The following is a 21,511-nucleotide window of genomic DNA, read 5'->3' on the forward strand; positions in this document are numbered from 1 at the left end:
CCTTGCGCCACCAGGGAGGCCCCATCCCCAGGCTTCTGACTGCTCCCTAGACTGATGCAAGTAGACCACGGCCTACAATCCACGTTGGCTCCTTCCTTCTTTTTCCTTTTTTTTTTTTTTTGAGTTGAGTTTTTCTGGACTCATCGGTTTACCTGTCTGATCTTATAATCCCCATGTTGGCCCTAAGTAATAAGAGCTATCCAGAGATTTATGTAGATGGGCTCAGTTCTGCGTGGTTTCCATACATTAACCCATTTGATCCAATCCACAACCCTTTGAAGGAGGATTTTTGTCCCCATTTTTTTTGTCCCCATTTTAAGGATGAGGACATTGAGGTGCCCTGACAGCAATAGGTTTTCCTGATGCTATGCCTGTGCTGGTGGAGGTGTGCATGCTGATAGATTGCAGCCTGCCCTTTTCCCTCCCCTGTGTGTCCCCTTCTCCCCTGCCCCCTACTGGCCACCCCAAGGGCTCGCTCACAACCATCTCTAGCTCCGGGAGGCCGCAAACCTCCCCCAAGCCCCCCCTTGCTTACTCCTGCAAACCAGGCCTTGGAGTCCCTTCCCACCCTGACTGGATGACCTCCTTCCTCAGTCCTCCCCATCCCAACTCAGGAGCCCCCCTTTCCAGCCTTCCCCTCAAGGAGCCCCAGGCCTCACAGTCTTGGCCGGCCCCAGGAGGACCAGGCCATGTGTGATTCGTCCTTTCAAACAGCCGCGCTTCCGGCAGGGCTGAGAGCCAGGAGGCCCCACGAGGCAGCACAGGCCCAGCCACGTGAGGCCCCCCCCCCTCCCACCGCCCCAGGCCCTGCTGACTCAGAGCCTGGCAGCTGCTCCACCACCCCCTCCCAGCGGTGTGTGCCACTGTGGGCTGGGTGGGGCAAAGCAACCCTAGGCACTGCTTGGCACCCACACAAAGTCCTCTGTGGGCTGGGTGGGAATGCTTCTTACCATCTGTCCCATAACCAACTGTCTTCTTGGAACAATAGACTGAATAACTTCACATCATCTGACATGCTCCCAAGGTCTGATTTTCAAGCAGCAGCTCTGTCATTACTCAACTTCCCTCTCCTGATTGTTTCCAGATTTCACATGACCATGGCTCCCCTTGTCTAAACATCCTTCTTTTCCACACCACTGACAGTTTTACTGCCTCTGGAAAGTAGGGTGCCTGTGTGTTCAATTCCAGGGATAAAGACTTTAGAAATCATGAGTTTTCTAGATGGTTGTGAGCTGTTGTCAGTGGATGAGCTCAAGCCAGTGACAGCCACTGAACTCGAAAGAATCACTTAAAGACTCTGACTTGAGAAAAAGTTAATTTAGAATTTCAAGGTAAGAGTCAGGACATGGGCTGGATCTGTGATGCTCAAACCCATTTATGCCGTATCACAGCCCAGAGGGCAGCATTTGACAGTGATGGGAATTCTTTTCTGTAGTCAGCAACGAGATTTTTCAGGTTAAGAGAGAGAAATTCGAGTTTACCAATTTTGATGATAATATGGGGCCATAGAACTGTCAGACCCTGCTGGTGGGACAGTTGTTCTAGAGTACCAGGTGGAGAACCCTAAAGCTGGATGGGGTGATTCCACCGCTGGGGAGATTCCCAGTATGATTCACTGGACTCCCATGTAACATATGGAGGGTAAGATGACCATGTCCTATGTCTTTATCTTGGTGTCAAAACTCACAGACTTGGGGCCTCCCTGGTGGCACAAGGGCTTAAGACGCAGCACTATGAAGCAATCTGCAGCCTCTGCAGCATGAGTTCCATCCCCAGCCAGGGAGGTGACCCACATGGCACAGCAGACCTCTCCTGCCTTGCCCGCTGCTCCCCTCAGCAGTGTATTTCAGTACATCTGCCTGTTCTGTTCCCCACTCTGTCTCTGGTGAATCTTCTCACTCCCCACATCTCTGGTCTGCACCCCAGCTCTTGTATGCATAAATAAATAAATCTTTTTAAAAAACTCATAGACTTGAATACTCAAAAGAGTGAGTTTTACTGCCTATAAATTATACCTTAATTAAAAAAAGAATAAACCGGAAGAAAAAAAAGAGTAGTATTTCCTCTTAGGAATATATCCTATAATGGAATACTGTACACAGGAGAGGACAGAAATAAATTGCTAAATGAAACATGGGCGATCTCTAAATCTTATGCTGAGTGGGGCCTCCCTGGTGGCGCAAGGGGTTAAGCACCTCACTATGAAGCTGTCCGCAGCCTCTGCAGCACGAGTTTGGTCCCCGGGCAGGCCAGAGAGCTGACCCACATGGCACAGCAGACCTCTCCTGGCTCTCCCGCTGCTCCCCTCAGCAGTGTATTTCAGTCAGTCTGCCTGTTCTGCTCCCCACTCTGTTCCTGGTGAGTCCTCTCACCCCTTCATACCTTTGGCCTGTACCCCAGCTCTTGCATGCATGCATAAATAAATCTTCAAAAAATATAAATATTATGCTGAGGGAGAGAAGCCAGACGCCAAGGAGATAAATTGATTTCATGTGTATGAAGCTCCAGAACAGACAAAACTAATCTGCCTCGACTGAGGTCAGACTAATGGTGAGCCCTGGTGTGTGGGTTTGTTGAGGGAATGTGAAATAACCTCCTGAGGTGCCCTGAATCTTGAGCGATGTGATGGTTCCTCACGTCTGTGCCCTCTGCTTAAGATTTATATCCTTGTTGAAATGTTGATTATTCCTGAAATTAAAAAGAAAATGCTATTTTTAAAAAGATTTTCTTTATTTTTTTATTTTTTTTCTTTAATTTCTAAAGATTTATTTATTTATTTGATAATTTATACAAGCACTGGGTACAGTCAGAAGCACGGGAGGGTGAGAGAATTCACCAGAGCCAGAGCGGGGAGCAGAGCAGGCAGAAGGACCGAAGTACACTGCTGAGGGGAGCAGCGGGCGGCAGGAGAGGTCTGCGCGCCATGTGGGACCCTCTTCCGGTGGCCTGGGAGCAGCCGGGAATCGAACCAGCGCTTGCAAAGGCCCGCTGGCAGCTTCACAACCCAGCGCTCAACCGCTGCGCCACCGGGGAGGCCCAGATTTTCTTTATTTTTGTGTAGAACTGGGGTGCAGGCCAGAGGTGCGGGATGGGAGGTGAGAGGACCCACCAGAGACAGAGTGGGGATCAGAGACTCACTGAAATACGCTGCCACAGGCAGCAGCAGGGGAGACCGGAGAGGTCTGCTGCGCCATGTGTGGGTCAGTTCCCGGGCTGGGGATCAAACTCAGGCCATTGAGGTGGGCCACCGTGGTGATGGTGCTGACACTCAACTCAGGCCACCAGGGAGGCCTGAAATGCTATTTTTTAGATTGTCATCGCAAGTTGCCTGGTAAGCACTATGGATGATGCCCAGTGGGTGCAGGTGCTTCCCCCAACACCCCTCAGTGCCCGCTGACTTGACCAGCCTGGCACAGGCCACTCCCTACCCTAGGAAACCCACACAGCTTGGTAACCACGTGCACTGGCCCCACGTGCTGCTTCCAGGCTGGAATTCCTGCCTTGCCCGCCCTGCCTTAACAAAACAACCTTTGAAACTGGCTGGCAGCCCAGGATTTTAAACCACTTCCTTGCCTGAGCCACTCCCCGTTAAAAGCATTCAGGAAGAAAGTTATAACTTCTCTTGCTGGGGGTGAGGGGGGGGCACCTGTCTCATCCCCTAACATCCCAGGGTCAGAGGGGGTCCTGGTCTGTGTTGGGGCCATGACTCCCACACCTCCCTAGGTTAGATGTCAACGTTCAGGAAGTGCTTTGTCTCCCGGCTTGACCAAGAACCCCCCACACTCCCCAACCTCCATCCCTGCCTTCCTGAAAAATGAGCTTTATCCCAACCTCAGGAAAAAATATCAGGGAAAAAGAAAACATGGGGCAACTGAGGGCCCCTGATTGCATATGTAATTCTGGAGAGGGTTATGAGGGGGACAGATGTGGCTGTGGTGTCAGCACCTGGTGCAGCCTGGGCTTTGTCAGACACTGGGCACCATTGCTCCCTCCTCCCCACGTGGCCTGCTCCAGATTGACAGCGTGGATGAGGACACTCAGCCAGCCTAGCTCCACCCCTGCTGCTCAGGGACCAAGGCAGGAGGTGAGGAAGGGAGAGCCCTAGGCTGCTGGAATGCCTGCTGTTTGTGTCTGCTGTGTGACCTGGGGCAAGTGAGTGCCCTCTCTGAGCTTCCCGTTGCCTTTCAGCTCTGTAAAACCTGGCAGGTTCTGAGACCACCGGAACAGGCAAGTCGTAGCATGACAATGCCCAGGGCTTCTCCCCCTCCTGTCCCCCTCACCCCCAGCCTTCATTTCTGCCCCCCCCTCACAGCTGTTTTCTCTTTCTGGGGCTGTCCCTTTATTCAAGTAAATGTCAGCCTTAGTGTCAGCTGCCTGCTCAGTAGAAGGGGCCTCTGGAGCTTCCCGGGCTCCTTTCTCTGAGCAGAGGCTCCCAGACCCCCACAGTCACACCCCAACATCCCTCACCATTGTGCCCTTCCAGGGTGCTCTGGACAGAAGTGAAGACCATGCCTTTGGGCATAAGAAACAGGGTAAGTGTCCTTTAGGCTCAGCCTGCAGCCCAGAGTCCTCTCTTGCTGCTCTGTAGGAAACCACCTCCATTCCCCATCTACTAACTGCAAAGTGGAGTGAATAATCACAGCACCACCCACTCGAGAAGGTAGATGACCTTTGACAGATGGCAGTAATGACACCCGACACGGAACGTGTGCAGGGCGACAGGCGGCACATCGTCTGTATGCGGCAAAGTCCTACGACCAGCTGACTCACTGCAGGGGTGGCTGGCAGCCATAGTGGTTTCCAGGGGACTTTGCTGAGCCCCCCAGGTTGGGACCAATCTCCCAGGCTGGCCCTCTCCCACTCTTTTGATCGGCGTGCCCTAAGTGGAAGCTCTGCTGGGGTACTGAGAATGCCAACTCTGAGAGGGCAGGAAGGCTTCTGGGGGGAGGTGACATTTGAAATTAAGTCTTGAGGAGTAACAGAGGGGGCGTGTTCCTGAGGCTGGCACAGCAAGAGGTGCGAAGGCACGGGAATCCGCAGAGCAAAGCACGGGGGATGTGAGTCAGAGAGAGAAGGGTGAGGTGGGGAGAGACCGGTTCCCAAAGGGCCATGCCAGGACTCTCAACTTTATCCTAGGGCAATGGGGAGCCATGGTACTTCTTGAGGAGCGGAAGGGGAGGGTCTCTCTTGCCTCCTGAGGAAAGGTCCGCCCAGAGACACCCAAGTAGCCGGATAAAGGGGGAGCAAGAGCCCAGATCCAGGCTTGGCAGGTTCATCAAGCAAGAGCTGTAGGCTTCAGGGGAGGGAAGGTAGGGGAAAGCAGGAGGCTGCCTCCCCAGGAGGCTTCCAGCCCCAATCCCCCCACCGACCTCCCCGCATCCAATCCCACCCTAGGGGTCGGCCATGGTCTGTCTGATCAAGGGCCCCACAGATGCCATGTTGGCCACTCAGTTTGCTCAGTGCTTTATTGAACCCAGGCCCCAACAGAAGACTCAACAGGGCCTTGGGGCACAGCCTCCCCAATTCTGAGATTCAGAATCCATGGGAGATTCTGTCCTTGATTTAGCGGGTTTTCGTGACATTTCCTCTTGAATATTTTCAAACCTCAAAGTGTAAAGATTTTGTCCACACAGACAGACACATACTCCTGCTGCAGGCTGTCATGTTCACTGAGCTGATCCCATTCAGAGGTTTGTGTGTGTAAGGCCTTTGCACCCACCGCTGTCCACGCATCCATCCATGCATCCATCCATCCGTCCAAGTTCTGACCACGACAAGACAGCAGCAAAAGTTTTGACCTGTCAGGCCCCTGGGTTCATGGGAGTGGGGGGCAGGGCTTCCAGTGGGCACCCCTGGCGCAGATCCCCATCCACCGTGGCCCAGGATTACATCCTTTTCTGAGACAACAGAAGCCGGGGTCAAGCAGGTAATTAACATTTGAGTCCCTAAGAGGGGAGCCTCAACCGCAGCGAAGTCTGACAAACAAATGAAGCCTGCAGTAACACTGAAACAGGGGAGAGTAAGAGCTTATGTTTGTGCTGAAAGTGTTCACGTGGAAGACAGGAGAGAAGGAAAGAAAGGAAGAGGCAGACACACGCAGGCGAGCCACAGAGGGCCGGCCCCGCTGACCCCCGGGGCAGCGAGGAGAGAGGCTCTGGCCCATCCTGGGGGACGGTGGTTCTCCCCCTGCCTCACATGTGCAAAGTCCTAAGAGAAAAGGGGGCTTTTCTGCACATCGGAAGACAGAGGGTTAACTCAAACAAGGAAGAAAAAAAAGCGAAAAGGCTTCTGCCAGTACAAAATACTTCCTTTGAACTGGACTTAATCCAATTCACTAAGTCAACAGGCTGGGCTCTTCCAGGGGCAGGGACAGGGGTCGGGGCACCGGGATGTGGTGTGTGATGGATGGGAGTGAGAAGGGGGTGGAGGCCAGGGGCACACGGAGGGGACACCCACTCCCCTGGATGGTGCCTGGGGCCTCCAGCAGACGCGGCGGGCCGCCAGGCAGCTGGTGCCCTGGCCTGCAGAGGCAAGGAAGACAGGCAGCACCACAGCGGCCCTCACTGGTCCTGCAGCCGGCTGCAGAGCTCCCGCCGGCTCCGCTCTCCTGCCCAGCTGCGAGTCTTGAGGCGGAAGGTCCTGAGTTCCTCCCTGAAGGCCTCGTGGTTCATGGGCCGGTAGTCCTGGGGCTCGCAGAAGGTCTAGCACAGGACAGGAGGGGCCAATCAATACGGGAGAGAATTGGAAACATCCGGGGGGACCCAGCTCTCCCATCACCCTCTCTTGGGGCCGCCCCCGCCCCAGTCTTCTCCCTGCGTCCCCCCAATACCGGGTGCTGTGGGAAGAATTCCTTGTAGCCGCCCTTGAGGATGTACATCTCAGGATAGTAGAGGCTGGGGTAGTCATTGGCTGCCCGGTCCCGCTCCCGGATGAAACGGCACCTGGGACCAGCAGGGGTGGAGGATCAGAGTGTGCGGTGCCCACGCCCAGCAGGGCCCTGGGGAAGCACGGGAGGCCTTCTAGTGCTGGATGGACAGCCCAAGGCCACTTTCAGATCACTTTCAGTTTTGCTATAGGGTACGGAAGAAGTTGGAGAGATGAAAGGAAGGAAGCAAATCAAGGGCTTGTTTCTAGTTGCACAACTTTTGTAAGAGGTGTATGGCCGGAACTAGAAAAGGGGAAGCAGAAAGAGATGGACGAAACTCAAGACATACTTCCAGGAGATCTCGACCAGACCTGATGAGGATGAGAGGTAGGGAGAGAGGATAGGACAGAGGGGCCTGGTCCCGCGCGCGCCTTAGTGGAGGTAGACGCCATGTGCGGGAAGGGAAGCCCGGGGGAGGGGGCCTGGTGAGGGCAGCGGGGAGCAGGCCTTGCAAGGAGTGTCTGGGGAGATGCCAGCACACATGCGAGCCTGGCTGGAGAGTCATCAGCACTCACACTGACCAGGGGGTGTCCTAAAGGGGGGGGCCTAAGGGCACCCAGCACTGAAGCACCATGTCACAGAGGTCTAGGGTTTTAAGCACATGGCTAGAGACTTGGAACCAGACTTTGCGGCAGAGGTGACAAGGACAGAGAGAGACACTCACCAATGGGAAGGAGAGCGAGAAGGAGATGAAGGGTCGTGTCATGAGCAGGGGAGGGGGTGAGGTCTACTGTCAGATGAGACCGGAGGACCCGGGCTGGGCTTGGCCTTGGCTGCAGCCCCTGATAACCTGAGCAGGGACATCAGGAGCAGACACTCACATGCGGGGCCCACGCTCTGATGAGAATTCACAGTGGAAGATGAGGATTATTCTCTTGTCCAGGTTACAGGGTGTGATGGGGCTCTGCAGCAAGAAGTTCTCGGCATCTCGCTCCAGGGGCAGGTTCACAGCAGTCTGCCAGAGAGGCTGGAGATCAGCCACAGCCCTGCCACTGGGTGGCAGACCCCTCTCCCACACAGTGCCTGTCTTTCAACTGTGTGACCCTACTTCTTACTGGGCAGGATCCCTCTCCATGAGAGGTTTCACCCCCGTCCACCCCTTCACCCTCCCAGCAGAGGATGCATAGGGCTGCGTGAGCCTTCAGGGCTCCCCCATCACCCTCCTCACCTTGATATGGCCACCTTCGTACTCATAGGGGTACCTGCAGTCCACAATCACAAACTTCTCCACGATGTTGCTGAACTTGCCGGTCAGAAGGGCCACCATCTGAAGGAGGCCATGGAGGTAGGACCGAGTAGGTCAGCCCAGCAGGCAGGGGCTGGCCCCGAGCCCCTCATTGACCCAGCACTCCAAGCCCCTCCCCAGGGAAGGTTAACAGTCCCAAATGCACCCCGAGGACGGCTCATCCCTGCATACCGTTTCTGGAGAGATGTACTTGAGGTCTTGGTGCTTCCCATCCACAGTCTGCAGGAGGAAAGCCTGGGGGACGTGGAGGGAGGAGAAAGTGAGAAGGTCACATCTGCTTTGACCTTTAATTCAGCTCTGATTCCCATAGCAACGAGAGGTGCCTCCTGGGTCTGATACCCAGGAAACAACCTCTCAAGGGGAAATGAAGAGGTGGAGCATGAAGGTGAAAGCCCCAGTGCTCCCCACGTCCTGCCTCCACCCTCTGCCAAGCCCAAGGAGCCTCCCACCTGGACACTAGTCTGGAAATGTTTCAAGGCTGAGACCCAAGGTTGATGTCTGGGACAGATTTAAGACAAGAGACCAAGGAAAGCCAGGAGTTCAGGTGACAATGAAGGACAGTAAGATGCAGAAGAAAAAGCAAAGGGGCTGGAGGAGAGAGGGAGGCCCACGAGCAGCTGCCGGGCCAGTGGGCCAGTGGGTGAGGGAGGGGTACGCCTCTGGCACCTTGGAGTAATCTCCGATCAGCTCACGGTGGTCACTGTCCAGGAGGTTCTCGATCTCATCGTGACACAGGGACTTGGAGCGGAGGACTCGGGCTTTCTGGGGGGCCAGGAAGGCAATGGCTAGGGTCAGGCAGGAGGCTGCCCCTCCGTGCTGCGTCTAGCTGGTAGCCCTTTCCCTGCACACACTCTCTGCTACAAACATGGCCACGTAGGGCTTATGGGTGGACTGAAAGGGTGGCAGCCTGCCCACCCCAGAGAGGGCACTCACAGGTTCTTCAGGCTCCTCCTCCTCCTCCGGAGGGGTCACGCTCCTTCTCCGCTTGTTCTGTATAGGCACATCCCTGTCCTGGGGCCGCTCCAGCCGCTTGAGGATGGGACGGATCACCCTGCAGGGCATGGACGGAGAGCGGAAGAGCCGCCGGCACTTGCTGAACATGATGAGATCCTGGCAGGGACAGCAGATTGGGGGTCAGAGTGCCCAGCCCGTGCACCCTCCGGCCCCCCATCCCACCAAAGGGTGAGCCCAAGCTCCAAGTTATGGCGGGGCTGCCACAGAGGCCCACCTGCTCCTCTTCCTTTTCCGTGGTCTTGACCAGGGGGGCGCTAATAAGACTCTCTATGCCTGGAGGGACCATGTCGTCATCCTGAGGCCAAAACAGCAAGGATACCGTCACACTCACAGGCCTGAGGCTGAGTCCTGCAGTGTGGCCTGCGCTGTCCCCCCAGCAAACCCCGGGGTGGCAGCCCTCCTTCTCACCCTACCTGCACCTTCACACAGGGCGGCCCCCAGAACCAAAAGTTGCAGAGCCCCACTGGTTGCAGGGGCTGGCACAGAACCGGGAGAAGCATGGCCATGCAGGAGGCCCAGGCTCTCCTCCGCCCTGCGCATCCTCCCCTCACCAGGACCAACCACCCGCTCCGCTCTGATTGGCCGGAGGTCGGTGTGCGACAGTCACCTCCAGTTCTTCTTCTGACATTGGAATGAGGTCATAGTCTTGCTGCAGGAGCTCAGAGCTTTCCACCTTAGGGAGATTCCAGGGAGGGAGGGCAGGGGCCTCATGGAGCGAGGCTGTTTACCTTTAAGTCACTCTCCAGGATGTCCACGAATCCATCATCTTCCTCAGTGGCACCTTCAGCGGCGGTCAAGGAGAAGGGGCTTTGGGCCATGGGACTCAGCTGTTGTACCTCCATCTTCCGCTCGGGGGTGACACACTGTGTGGGTGACAAAGTACAGGCTACTCAGGGGTGGGTACCCAAGGCAGGCCCCACCCATCTTTCTAAGAAGTTTCCTACCACCTCAGGACTCAGAATCACTCTCCCCTTTCCCAGGCTGCCTCAAGGGCACGTGCCCACCCTGCATGCAACTGCCCCACACAGCTCAGCCCTCATCTATACCATCAGGTCAGGGGCCGAGCTTGGCCTCTGGGCAAAGGCTTCTCTGCGGCTGGCCCACTCTGCCAGAGCATGGTCGTTGTTGGGATGTGTGGGCTTCCAAGGCATCTTGAAGACAAGTCCATCCTGCAGGCAAATCAGGGATGGGGGGTTGTCATCAAATGCCACCAGAGAAGCCTCCTGCCCAACCCCCACCTCTCCCATTGAGGCCTTCTAGAAACGCACATTCTCTTTGTCCTCCCCAGAGCTGTGGGCAGCTCGGCCACATGCCTCCCTCTTCCTCCAGCTGTCTCGTGCTTGGGAGTTGGTGATGTTCCGTAACACGGGACTGTGGCCAAGAAGCCTCACCTGGAGAGACATGTAGGGCAGCAGGTGCTGAAGGCTGTCTTCCTGTGGCCCCAGCCCAGGCCCTACCCCCTCTACCCCTCCTCCACTTCCCCAGCTGGTCCTTCTACCTGCCAATCCCCCCACCCCACCCCCGCCCGGACAGTCAGACTAGGGACACATGACTCCTTTCAGTTCACCCTCTGGGAGGCAACCCTGATTGCCCCCAACCCTCCCCAAGGCTGGGGTTTGTGGCTGAGCCTCCAGTTAGGCCACAGCAGGCACCTACCGGCAAGGACTGGAAGCGTCGGAAGGCAAACCGCTCACTGTAGAAGGAAACAGGGACAGGTCAGGACTGGAGAGTCGGGGCGGGGACTGAGAACATGCAGGACGGCCCTCTACCACAGAACCCTGTGCACCCCTATGGGAGGGCATGGGAGATTACCCTCCATTTGTATCCCCCAACACCGGCATCCACCCCCATAAGGAAGGTTGGAGACTTACTTTCGAATAACTCGGCTGGCTGCCTGGATGGCCTGTTCAAACCTAGGAGGCAGAAAGATCCCATGCAACCCAGCTTCATCCCATAGCCCATCCCGCACCCCCAGTACCGGGGCCCCTGTCCACAGGCCCAGGGGCCATGACTCAGGCCTTGGAAAGGGGAAGTAGGAAGAACACTATCAGGGAATCCAGGTTCTAGGGAGGGGGAAGATGAGAGCAGACCAGTCTGAATGGAAGAGGGCCCAGAGAATGGCAGCAGAGACAGCTGGGGCAGGTCACAGGGTGGCTCAGGCATTACCAAGGCAACAGTCTCACCAGCCTGCCCACAGGCCTTCCACCTGTATGCAAATCACCTCAGGGAGGCCATATGGCCGCCAGGAAAGGCATCCATCCATCCCACCATAACAGTCCACGCCCAACAATATGGGTGTCTGCAGGGCCTGGATGCCAGTAAGGCTGGGCTTCCCTGTTGTGTGGCTATCCTGGCCCCCCTCAGGCCTGACACCCCAGGGTCAGCCCTAGTCTACCAAGCCAGACCCCCTAGTGGCAAATGTGCGGGGTCACATCCTCTCCTCCCTCCTAAGGAATTTTCTAGGACCCAGCCTCTATCCCACCCCCTCCTCTCGCCTTAGAAGAGGCCAGCAGGCAAGGAATTCCAACAGATGTTCCTTTGGAGGCTGGGGCATAAGCCTCTTTCTTCTGCGGGCCCCAACCCCCAGCTATGTTATCAGAGACCACCTGCCATTCTGGGCTTCGGTGCATCTGTGCGTACACTTGTACACACACACAAGCTTCTTTCTGGGAAGCTGTGTAACCGTCGAAGCAGGTGCAGAGGTGGAGGGGCACTGAGGGCTAAAATGTCAGGACAGCCCCCAAGGGGAGGGCATGGCTGTACCCAGCCAACCTGGCACCAGAGATGACCAATTTTATCGGCTTGGTTTCCAATCTGCACCTGGGCCTTGGGGGTAAAACAAGGACAGCTCTCTGTTGTCACCAAAGAACAACCTGCTTCACCCCCACTCCTACCCATTTCTCTCCCCATTTCCTGTTTGTTAACAAATGCTGCAACCCAGCCCAGTCTGATCAAAAGCAATGGGAGGAAAGGCAACCACTACCCTAAATCCTGAGCCCTGGTCCCTCAGCTCAGGCTGGGGATGTCCAGCTGTTCCCACTAATGCCTGGCAGCTGCTCTCACGGCTGTGGCCCTAACAGCTGGAAGGGAACAGCTGTGCTCTGAAAGATACTGCTCACGCCCCATGAGCAAGGAGGAGAGATCTGTGCTGAGCAGAGTCCCTCAGGTCCCTGCACTCCCTCTCACCAAGGGCCCGGGCCAGGGGATGGCCAGAGTGTCAAGTATCACTGAAGCTAGAGGCAACTGATAGGATGGCCAAGGGCCAAAACAGCCTCAGCAACTTTCATTTGGCCTAGAGTGAGTTAAAAGTTTTGAATTCATTGAACTATATTTTTAAATTGTGGTATTTCGCAGAAAAGTGTATATGGGGGGAATGAATATAGACAGAGGGAAAAACAGGACACGCAGCGGGGCTGTATTTCCATAAGACTAGGGCTGGCTGGAGCCAAGGTCCCCGCAGCCAGTGTCCCCTCCATTCTGCCTGAGTCCATCTCGCTGCTGTGCCAGCAGAATCCCTTGGGAGATCAATTAGTCTCCTTGTATTGGGATCTGAGGGGTCTGTCCATTTGCCCAGGCTTCCAACCCCCCCGCCACCCCCGCCATGAGTTTATGCTAGAAATGGGATTCCCAAAGGGTGGCACCAGTTTCTTGATAGTGGGGAACCCCTCCTCACTTACGTCTGTTCTGCCACATGGGGGTCCATGGGGCTGGGAGAATCCATGCCGAGACCTGGGGGGACAGGGTGGCTTGGTTTGAAAGTCAGGGCCTTTTCTGCACTTCCCCCCATCATGTTCCAAACCCATTCAAAGAAGGGAGGAAACTGTTTTTATTTTATATCTTGACACATTCAAAAAGTGAAACAAAAACCCATCCATACCCCCTCCCAAGGCTGACACATTACTCCCCAAATTGCACAGGGCTCTACTCCATTTATGCCATGGAAATGCTTCTACTTAAATTTTTAAATTCAAAACTATACTCAGCATTTTTTCCCTGAACTGGTTTACAATAATTTGCTCTGAGAGATAGCAGCTTTTTAAAGGAAAGGGTTCTAACCGAAGACAAGTGAATGCTATAAAATGACCAACTTTCCATCCTAATGCCTCCCAGGTGGGGCTGTGGTTCAGGGATTTTGGCGCCTGGTTTTAAATAGGTAAGATCTCATCTCCCCCGGAGGGCCCCACCCAGCCCGCTCAGCCAGTCTGGGCTGGGTGTGGTGAGCCCCACCAGGAGGAAGCAGGGGGAGGGCTCCTGAACCCAAAAGGCCGTGACAGGATGTTAGTCTGATATACACAGAAGCTGGGAGGCTCAGGCTGCCCCCTAAATTCTCAGGTACCCCTGAGCCTTACCTGCATCAGAAGATTCAGAAGACTCAGATGACAGGGAGGACTCAGACATACATCGGGATAGGGGGCCTGTCCGTCTCTTTGGGGTGTCGCTGGGAAGGAAGCAGAGACCCAGGAAGGAGAAAGGTAAATGTGGGGATCAGTATTCCCATCAGCCACTATCTTAGTCGGACCCACCCACTCTCTGCCCTTCCCCAGGGAGATGGTTGCAGGGAGGAACCATCTCCTTAAGGCAGGCTACTTAAGAACTTCTCTTTAGTGATTGATTTTTAAAAGGTGCTTCTGGGTAGTGGGGGGAAGGAGATTCCATGGCTGAAGCAAGATGGTGCCCATCCTGGGGGTGTGGGCTGAGGGGAGGCAGAGCTGGCCCGGAGAGCATTCCCTAAAACTCTTCGGGTCCCTATCCTGCCGGAAGCCTTCCTAGAGAAAGGGCCCAAGCTCAGATCTCCTGCTTCAAGGACAACCCAGACAGGCCCTGCAGGCGTGCTCAGGGAGCAGGATCAGAGTCTAGTCCCTTCACCCCAGGAAAGAACTGGGGATGGAGTGAGCGGGAGCAAGGGTTCGCCACTCTCAATTTCCCTCTCTAGGCTCAGGATCCCCTGCCTGGGGCAAAATGGTGCTGTGGGCAGAGATTAGGTAGCAACCTGGTGGAAGCCAGTGAGGGAGAAGAAAGAGGAGGTGAAGAGGGTCTCCAGAGGCCCCTGCCGGCCAACAGCAAGTCACTGTCACGAACCCCCGAAGCAGGCTCTGCCTGGGACGCCTTCCGGATGCCCCCCCGGGATTCGGGTCCCCAGTGTCATTCCCCAGGAAGCCTGGGACCAGCACCCCAGTGCAGCCCTGTTACCCCACACCCAGCCTCCTCGGGGGGGCCCTACCTGCCCAGCCCGGCGAGGTCGTGCATAGTCTTGGTGAGGGTGGTGACCGGCGAGGACGCGACCGCACGTTCCGGGGACCCCAAAAGGCCACGAGCTTCCAGCCGGATGCCGGGGAGGTGGTCTGGGCGCTCGGCGCCGCCGCGCACGCCGACCGGGCTGAGGGTCACGGCCGGCGCGGGGTGTGGCCGCGGCAGCTCCATCACCGCGGGGTCCCTCTGGCTGGCGGAGGACCGGGCGGCAGACCCCGACGCCCCGCAGAGCGGGCGGGGCGAGGTGGGGAGCGGGTCCTGGGGAGGGAGGGAGGAGGGAGGGAGCGCGCTGGGGCCGAGGCGTGGGGCGCCCGGGAGGAGAGGGAGGCGGGAAGGGCGGGGAGGGGTGGAGGGGCGCGGGGACCGGCCGGCGGTCCGAGAAAACTCTGGTAGCAGCTGCCACTTCCACCTCCTTATATATTCGAAAAATAACAGCGGCCGCGCCGCCCGACGCCGCCAATGGGGGCGCGGGCAGATGGGGGCGGAACCGAGGGCGGGTCCGCGGGTGAGCGGCGCGGGGACTGGACCAGCCCGGCCCCGCCCAGTTCCCGGCCTGGGTGGGACGCAGAAATTGGGGTTTCTCCCACGCACCCCACCGCGCCCTCCAGTCCGGGGTCAAAACGCCTGACCTCCAGAATTGCGCTTCTTGGGCTGTGGTTTGGGGTTACGCCCTGCGTCCCCCAGCAGAGAGGGCCCCCCGAGGAGTCAATCACCCCCGAGGGGGACCCCCCACTCCGGGCACGTTGACATCGCGTGCAAGCGCCGTGGCATGAGCGGCCCGTGCCCGCGGCTGGCCGAGCACGCGGCTCCCAGGGTCTGAGCTCGCCACTCCACCCCGCGCGCGGACGCCGAGGCGTGGAAATGCACGAGCTGGTTCAAGGTCACGCTCTGGGCCGGGGCTGGAACCCAGATTCACCCCGGGCGCCTCCCCGGCCGCGCCCGCGGCCCCGGAGCGTAATTCCCGAGCTGCGCCCCCAGCGCCGAGGGCGGACCCGGGGAGGGAGCCGGCGGGAGCACATGGACGCCCCCACGGACCCCGGGCTGGAGGGGCCCCCGAGGGGTCCAGTGTCCCCGGCAGTCCCAGAGGGAGGCTCTCCTGCTCAGGGAGCCGAGGAGGGACTCAGCGAGCGCGCAACCCAGTCGTGGACGCATCTCAGGCTCGTGGGTAGTTGGGTTACGCTGGCGCCCGTGGCATCCTAGGGTTTAGCTGGAGTTTCTCTGATGATCAGGGAAGCTGAATTGCCACTGGTTTAAACTGAGCAACTTCTAATTACCTAATCACCTTTCCGCGGGGCCCGCTTTTCTGGAACGGGGCCGGAAGGCTCACCCGAGGGGCGTGGGCGGGGAGCCGCTTTTGAATCTAGTCTCCCCAGGAAAGAGGTGGCCCCGCTGGGCGGGGGCCTCGAAGGGAGGCCGCTCGCAGGGCAGGGCTGTAACCTTACGCCCCTCCAGGGCAGCCCTGGCTCTCCAGCCTGAGACGCTGGGGTAGGGATGGCAGGAAAGAAGGTGGGGGCTTGATTGAACCGGGGTAAGTGTGGAAGGAGGACAGAGGAAGACCCCAGGCCTCCCTGAGAGGGGCGGCCAGAGTGGAATCGGGATCTTCCTTCCCCCGACATTCAGCAGCTGAGGTGCTGTGTGGGCGCCATGCTGTGCGCTCCCTAGGGCTGAGGATGCCGGCTCTCCCCCACTCCTTTACCCACCTCCATCCCCACCCCCTCACCCCCAGTCAAGGTCCAGCTAGGGATCTCTACCCACTACTCACAGCCATGGCTGTGACTGCCCCCACACTAAGGGGGGCAATGCTTTCAGGGTCGCATTTTCAAAATCAGCACAGCAGGGAACTCCCTGACGGCGTAGGGGTTAAGTGTCAGCGCTACCGCGCATCACCTTAGGAGCCTGAGTTCCTCCCGGGCGGGGGGAGCTAACCACCTAAGCCGCAGCGACCTCACCCGTCTCTGCTGATGCTCCCCTCAGCAGTGTATTTCAGTCAATCTGCCTGTTCTGCTCCCACCTCTGTCTCTGGTGAATCCTCTTCCTCGCCCCCCCCCCCCACATCTGGCCTACACCCCAATTCTTTTATACATAAATAACTTAATCTTTTAAAAAAAAAAACAAACTCAAAATCAGCACAGCAGGGGTTACCCCATACACACCTCTACCTGGTATGGGGAGGGTGTTGGTGGGGGTGGAGGGGTGTTACACTCTTGGAGTCCTGAAATCCCACAGTCAGTCACTTCTGAGCCAGTAAAGTGGGGCCAGGACCACAGAGGGATCATTCCAGAACACCCCACACATCAGTTCTATCTTCCTGAATCTCCTTAACCAATTAGATCATGGATTATATGCTCAATTAAAAAAAACAACTAGTCAATAAAAATAAAATATTTGCAAACATCCCAGTAAGAGGGTTACTCCCCCTCCAGCCAGGCCCTGGTTACAATAACACTTCTGAGCTGCCGTGGGCTTCACCTTCCGGATGAAAGGAAGCTCTTGGCACTAGCCTGTAAGCATCAAGCTCTGGGCAATAGAAACATAATGAATAAATAAATATATTTTTTTTAAAAGAAACATAATGGGAGGCACAAATGTAAGCTACATATATAATTAAAATTTTTGTAGTAATCACATCTTAAAAAGAAGTCGATGAAATTTCAGGACTAAGTAATTTAATGTTTTATTTACCCAATGTAGTTAAAATACCATTTCAACATGTTATCAATATAAAGATTTTTTTTAATGAGACAGTTTACATACTTCTTTTTTGGTACCAAGTCTATAAGTTCAATGTGCATTTTACATTTACAGTACATTTACATCTCATTTTGGACTTGTCAGTCCATTTCAAGTGTTCAGTACCCACATGTGGTTAGTGGCTACCTTAGTGGACAGTGCAGATCTATGTATTTATAAGCATGTTATGTCCGTATTTTTTAAAAATATGCAATCAGCTTATGAAACATCATTTTACACCTTGCTGTATCCATTGTACTTGAACATGGATCCGTAATGGTATATATTGATATTTATTCAGTTCCCTAGTGCTGAACCTTAGGTTATTAACTCTTACAATGAGGCAGCAGGTATGCATAGCATGGATTCCTGAAGAGGAACTGCTGGAAGGCATAAACTTTATTTATTGAAATCCCTTTTCCCTTTCCTGAATCTCATGTCCTCAAGCTGAGCTGTTGAAGATCAGGGATCAAGTTATTTACCTCCCCTCCTGTCTCCCAGCACCTCACATGGACCCGAGCCCAAGTGTGGCTTGTGGCTTCTGACCCCAGATGCTACTTTTTTTTTTTTTAAAGATTTATTTATTTATGCAAGCACTGGGTACAGTCAGAACCTTGGGAGGGTGAGAGAATTCACCAGAGCCAGAGGAAAGAGCAGAGCAGGCAGACTGATGAGGTACACTGCTGAGGGGAGCAGCGGGCTGCAGGAGAGGTCTACGCGCCATGTGGGACCCTTGCCGGCGGTCAGGGATGGAACTGGTGCTGCAGAGGCTGCGGGCAACTTTGCAACCCAGTGCTCAACCGCTGTACCACTGGGGAGGCCCTCCTTTTTTTTTTTTTAAGATTTATTTTATTTATTTATGCATACAAGAACTGGGGTGTAGGCGAGCGATGCGGAAGCGTGAGAGGATTCATCAAAAACAGTGTAGGGAGCAGAACAAGTAGATCTACTGACATACGCTGCTGAGGGGAGCCATGGGAGAGACAGGAGAGGTCTGCTGCTCCATGTGGATCAGCTCCCTGGCCTGGGATCGAACTGTTAGGGGGAAGTGATGTCCTGAGTTAATCCCATACAGGCTTTGTGGACTCCACCCCCACTCCAGACTAAAACCATCAGGACATTGGGGAAGACAAATCCCATCACCACCAAGGGGAGGGTGGCCGGGACCTGAGGGTGGAGTTGGGCAGCCAGGTTGGATATAAAAACCAAACACATGGGCCTTGGTCTCTCTGGCTCGCGATCGCTCGCCTCCTGGCTTCACCACTCCTGGCTGGCGGCCAACTCTGAGAGCGCCATTTTGGGATTCCTGATCGGCGGATCGGGTAGGACTCATTTAAAACTTTGTCTCCCACTTTTCTCCCAGAGCTGTACATTTCCTCATTTCCCCTTCCCTTGTAAATAAACCTTTTATGAACCTTTCACGTGTGCCTGCAGTAGAGCATTGATAAGTCCTTTTAAGCGCGCGGGTGAGGACCCACAGTCAGGCACCCCGTTTTGTATCGGGGTTGCTCTACAACAGTTCTTGTGCTGCAGTAGCTGCTGATAGCTTCATAGTGCTGCGTCTTAACCCCTTTTGCCATCAGGGAGGCCCCCCATATGCCACTCTTAAGGAGATGATAAAGGTACTCACCAATGTATGTTCACCAAGTGAAATATAGATGCCAAGCTTGGGGCATCCTTCAATGAGGGAACAGCTACTGCAGAGGGCTCCTCTATACCATGCAGTACCTTCAGCCGTTAGAGAGAACGGGCATAGGGATGCCTGGCACCTGGCAGGGCTCACTACGTAGTAGTTACTGATTATTGAATAATTACATATTGCGGTCTCGGAATAGTCTTTTGAAGAAAGGGTTCTGAGAACAAAAGAACTTTGACACTCACTCACATAGATATTCATTAACATGAAAAGATGTTTAGGTCAGGGCTTCCCTGGTGGCCTAGGGGTTAGGTCTTAGCACTATCACCTTTACCGCCTGAACTAGATCCCCAGCCAGGGAGCTGACCCACATGTAGAGCAGCAGACCTCTCCTGTCTCACCCGCTGCTCCCCTCAGCAGTGTATTTCAGTAGATTTGCCTGTTCTCCCCACTCTAACTCTGATGAATCCTCTCATCCGCACCTCATACCACTGGCCTATACCCCAGTTCTTCTACACAAAATAAATAAAAACATTTAAAAAAAAAAGATTTTCAGAATATGGGCTACAAAATATTTTGCCAAGTGTGGGCCCACTGAAAACAATGTGCACAGTGGAATTAAAAGGAATGAAATGTTTTTATTCTCAAAATTTTCTGGTTTTAAGATATTTTCCCAATTTTCCACTCCTAAATATATACCGAAGAGAAATGAAAACATATATCCACATTAATGCTGCAAGCAAGCAGCATTATTCATACTTGCCAAAAGGTAGAAATGACCCAAATGTTCAACTGACAGTGGATAATATTCAGCCATGAAAAAAGAATAAAGTACTGACAGATGCTACATCAGGGATGAACCTTGCATGTTATTAAATGAAAGAAGCTAATCATAAATGACATATATTGTATGATTTCATCATATAAAATGTCCAAGACAGAAGCCTTCAAATAGAAAGTGGATTAGTGGTTGCTTAGAGCTGGGGAAGGACGGGGTGGGGATGGGGAATAGGGAAACCATAGCTAAAGGATATGGGGTGTCTAAGGTGTTGAAAATGTTCTCAAATTGATTTTTTTTTTTTTTTATAGAGGCATGCTTTATTTATTTCTTTGCTGGTTTGTTTGTTTGTTTTTTTGTTTATACATGCACTGGGTACAGTCAGAAGCACAGGAGGGTGAGAGAATTCACCAGAGCCAGAGCGGGGAGCAGAGCAGACAGAAGGACCAAAGTACACTGCTGAGGGGAGCAGCGGGCGGCAGGAGAGGTCTGCGCGCCATGTGGGACCCTCCTCCAGTGGCCGGGGAGCAGCCGGGGATCGAACCGGCGCCGCAGAGGCCGCGGGCAGCTTTGCAACCCAGCGCTCAACCGCTGCGCCACCGGGGAGGCCCTCAAATTGATTTTGATCATAGTTGTACATATCTGTATATTGTACCCTTTAAATGGGTAAATTACATGGCATATAAGTTATCTCTTAACAAAGCCTATAAAAATATAAGCATATTCTCTGAAGGACGGGGTATATTCCTGAACAGTGTCTTCCACTTCCTGGGAACCACACAAAGGACACTGGAATGGCCACTTCAAAGAAGTAGCCACATACATGTAGTGATGGCATAGCCATTTGCAGATACCCCATCTACTGGGTGCTTATAGCAGTTTGCAGGGCCCTTTAACCAGGCCCTCTCAACTGACCACTTCCTGCACCAATTCATCTGGGTACCTGAGATCCTACCTCTTTCTGTAAGCTCCATTTTCCCCTTCTTCACATTAGGGAAGTCTACAGTTCATCTTCTCTTTTCTTGACCCAGGCTGTCCAAAGCTGTTTACCAGATAAACAAAGCTGTTTATCTTATACCCTTCCATGGCTTTTCATGCCCCTCAGCAAGCTTTCCATTCTCCTTTGCATTTTAAAGGGCCTTGCAGTGCTGGCTTATTGAAGACAAGTTGGAAAATTCAGTGCGGTAAAGAAAAAAAAAGCCCACCAATCAGTCCATTCACTCTAGCAGCCACTGATTATAATCCAGGATGCGTGGGAAGGGACGAGGGGACGAGGAACCTACTATTTCCTGAAGATGCATAGGAAGGAGCCCCTACAGTCACCTCTCCAGTGACTGAGCATGGATCTGCTCCTACAGGAGACGGTCTCCCACATTTTCTTCAAGACTTTGTAATTAGAAAAATATCTTTTTTACATCTCAGGGTGGGAACTGCCTAAGTAAAACACAAAACCTGGAAGTAATAAAGGAAGAAAAAAAATGAACAGATCCACCTACTTAAAAATTAAAAACTTCTCCTATCTTAGACTACCTAGCCTAAGTTAAAGGACAAATGGCAGATTGGGAGAAAACATTTGCAATACACTTAGCAAAAGTTTATTTAATGTTCAGAATACATGTAGAGTTGCTAAAACTGAACAAAAGGACAAATACAAGAGAAACGTGGGTAAGGGATTTGACTAGAAATTCACAGGATCCCAAAGGTCAATAAACTCAGGAAGAGAGAAAGATACACTAAAACAGCAGAGACTTACCCTTGGCTTCCAGGACATCACACAGGTTGGCTTTCTTCCTACCAATTCAACTTTTCCTCCTCCTTTCTCAGTCCTTAAGTTGCAGTGTGGAGGGCACTGTCCTTGGTTCTCTTTCCTTCTTTGTCTATACCCACTGTCTTGAAGACTCAGCCAGCCCCAGGTCTTCAGCGCTGCCCACC

At 54.2% G+C, this 21,511-nt stretch overlaps 1 protein-coding gene across 3 annotated transcripts; it reads right to left on the bottom strand.

The window, feature by feature from the left end:
- Positions 1–6,478: 6,478 nt before the first annotated feature.
- Positions 6,479–14,606, bottom strand: CDC25B (cell division cycle 25B; the record flags this gene model as incomplete). 3 transcript variants are annotated; one of them, XM_084248344.1, is made up of 16 exons in its annotated part: positions 6,479–6,701; positions 6,830–6,941; positions 7,747–7,880; positions 8,094–8,192; positions 8,343–8,405; positions 8,838–8,933; positions 9,105–9,281; positions 9,400–9,480; positions 9,914–10,048; positions 10,232–10,354; positions 10,454–10,576; positions 10,842–10,878; positions 11,057–11,098; positions 12,863–12,914; positions 13,535–13,623; positions 14,407–14,606. In XM_084248344.1, the coding sequence occupies 16 exons, from the start codon at positions 14,604–14,606 to the stop codon at positions 6,561–6,563; spliced, it is 1,704 nt and encodes a 567-aa protein (XP_084104470.1). In that variant the 3' UTR covers positions 6,479–6,560. The 3 variants fall into 3 exon arrangements, with proteins under 3 accessions (XP_084104470.1, XP_084104472.1, XP_084104471.1); XM_084248346.1 differs by lacking the exons at positions 9,400–9,480; positions 13,535–13,623; positions 14,407–14,606; XM_084248345.1 differs by lacking the exons at positions 10,454–10,576; positions 13,535–13,623; positions 14,407–14,606 and having other exon boundaries at positions 12,863–12,906.
- Positions 14,607–21,511: the final 6,905 nt, after the last annotated feature.

Source organism: Talpa europaea (genome assembly GCF_964194135.1).
Source record: "Talpa europaea genome assembly, chromosome: 11".
In the NCBI taxonomy this organism is placed as follows: domain Eukaryota; kingdom Metazoa; phylum Chordata; class Mammalia; order Eulipotyphla; family Talpidae; genus Talpa; species Talpa europaea.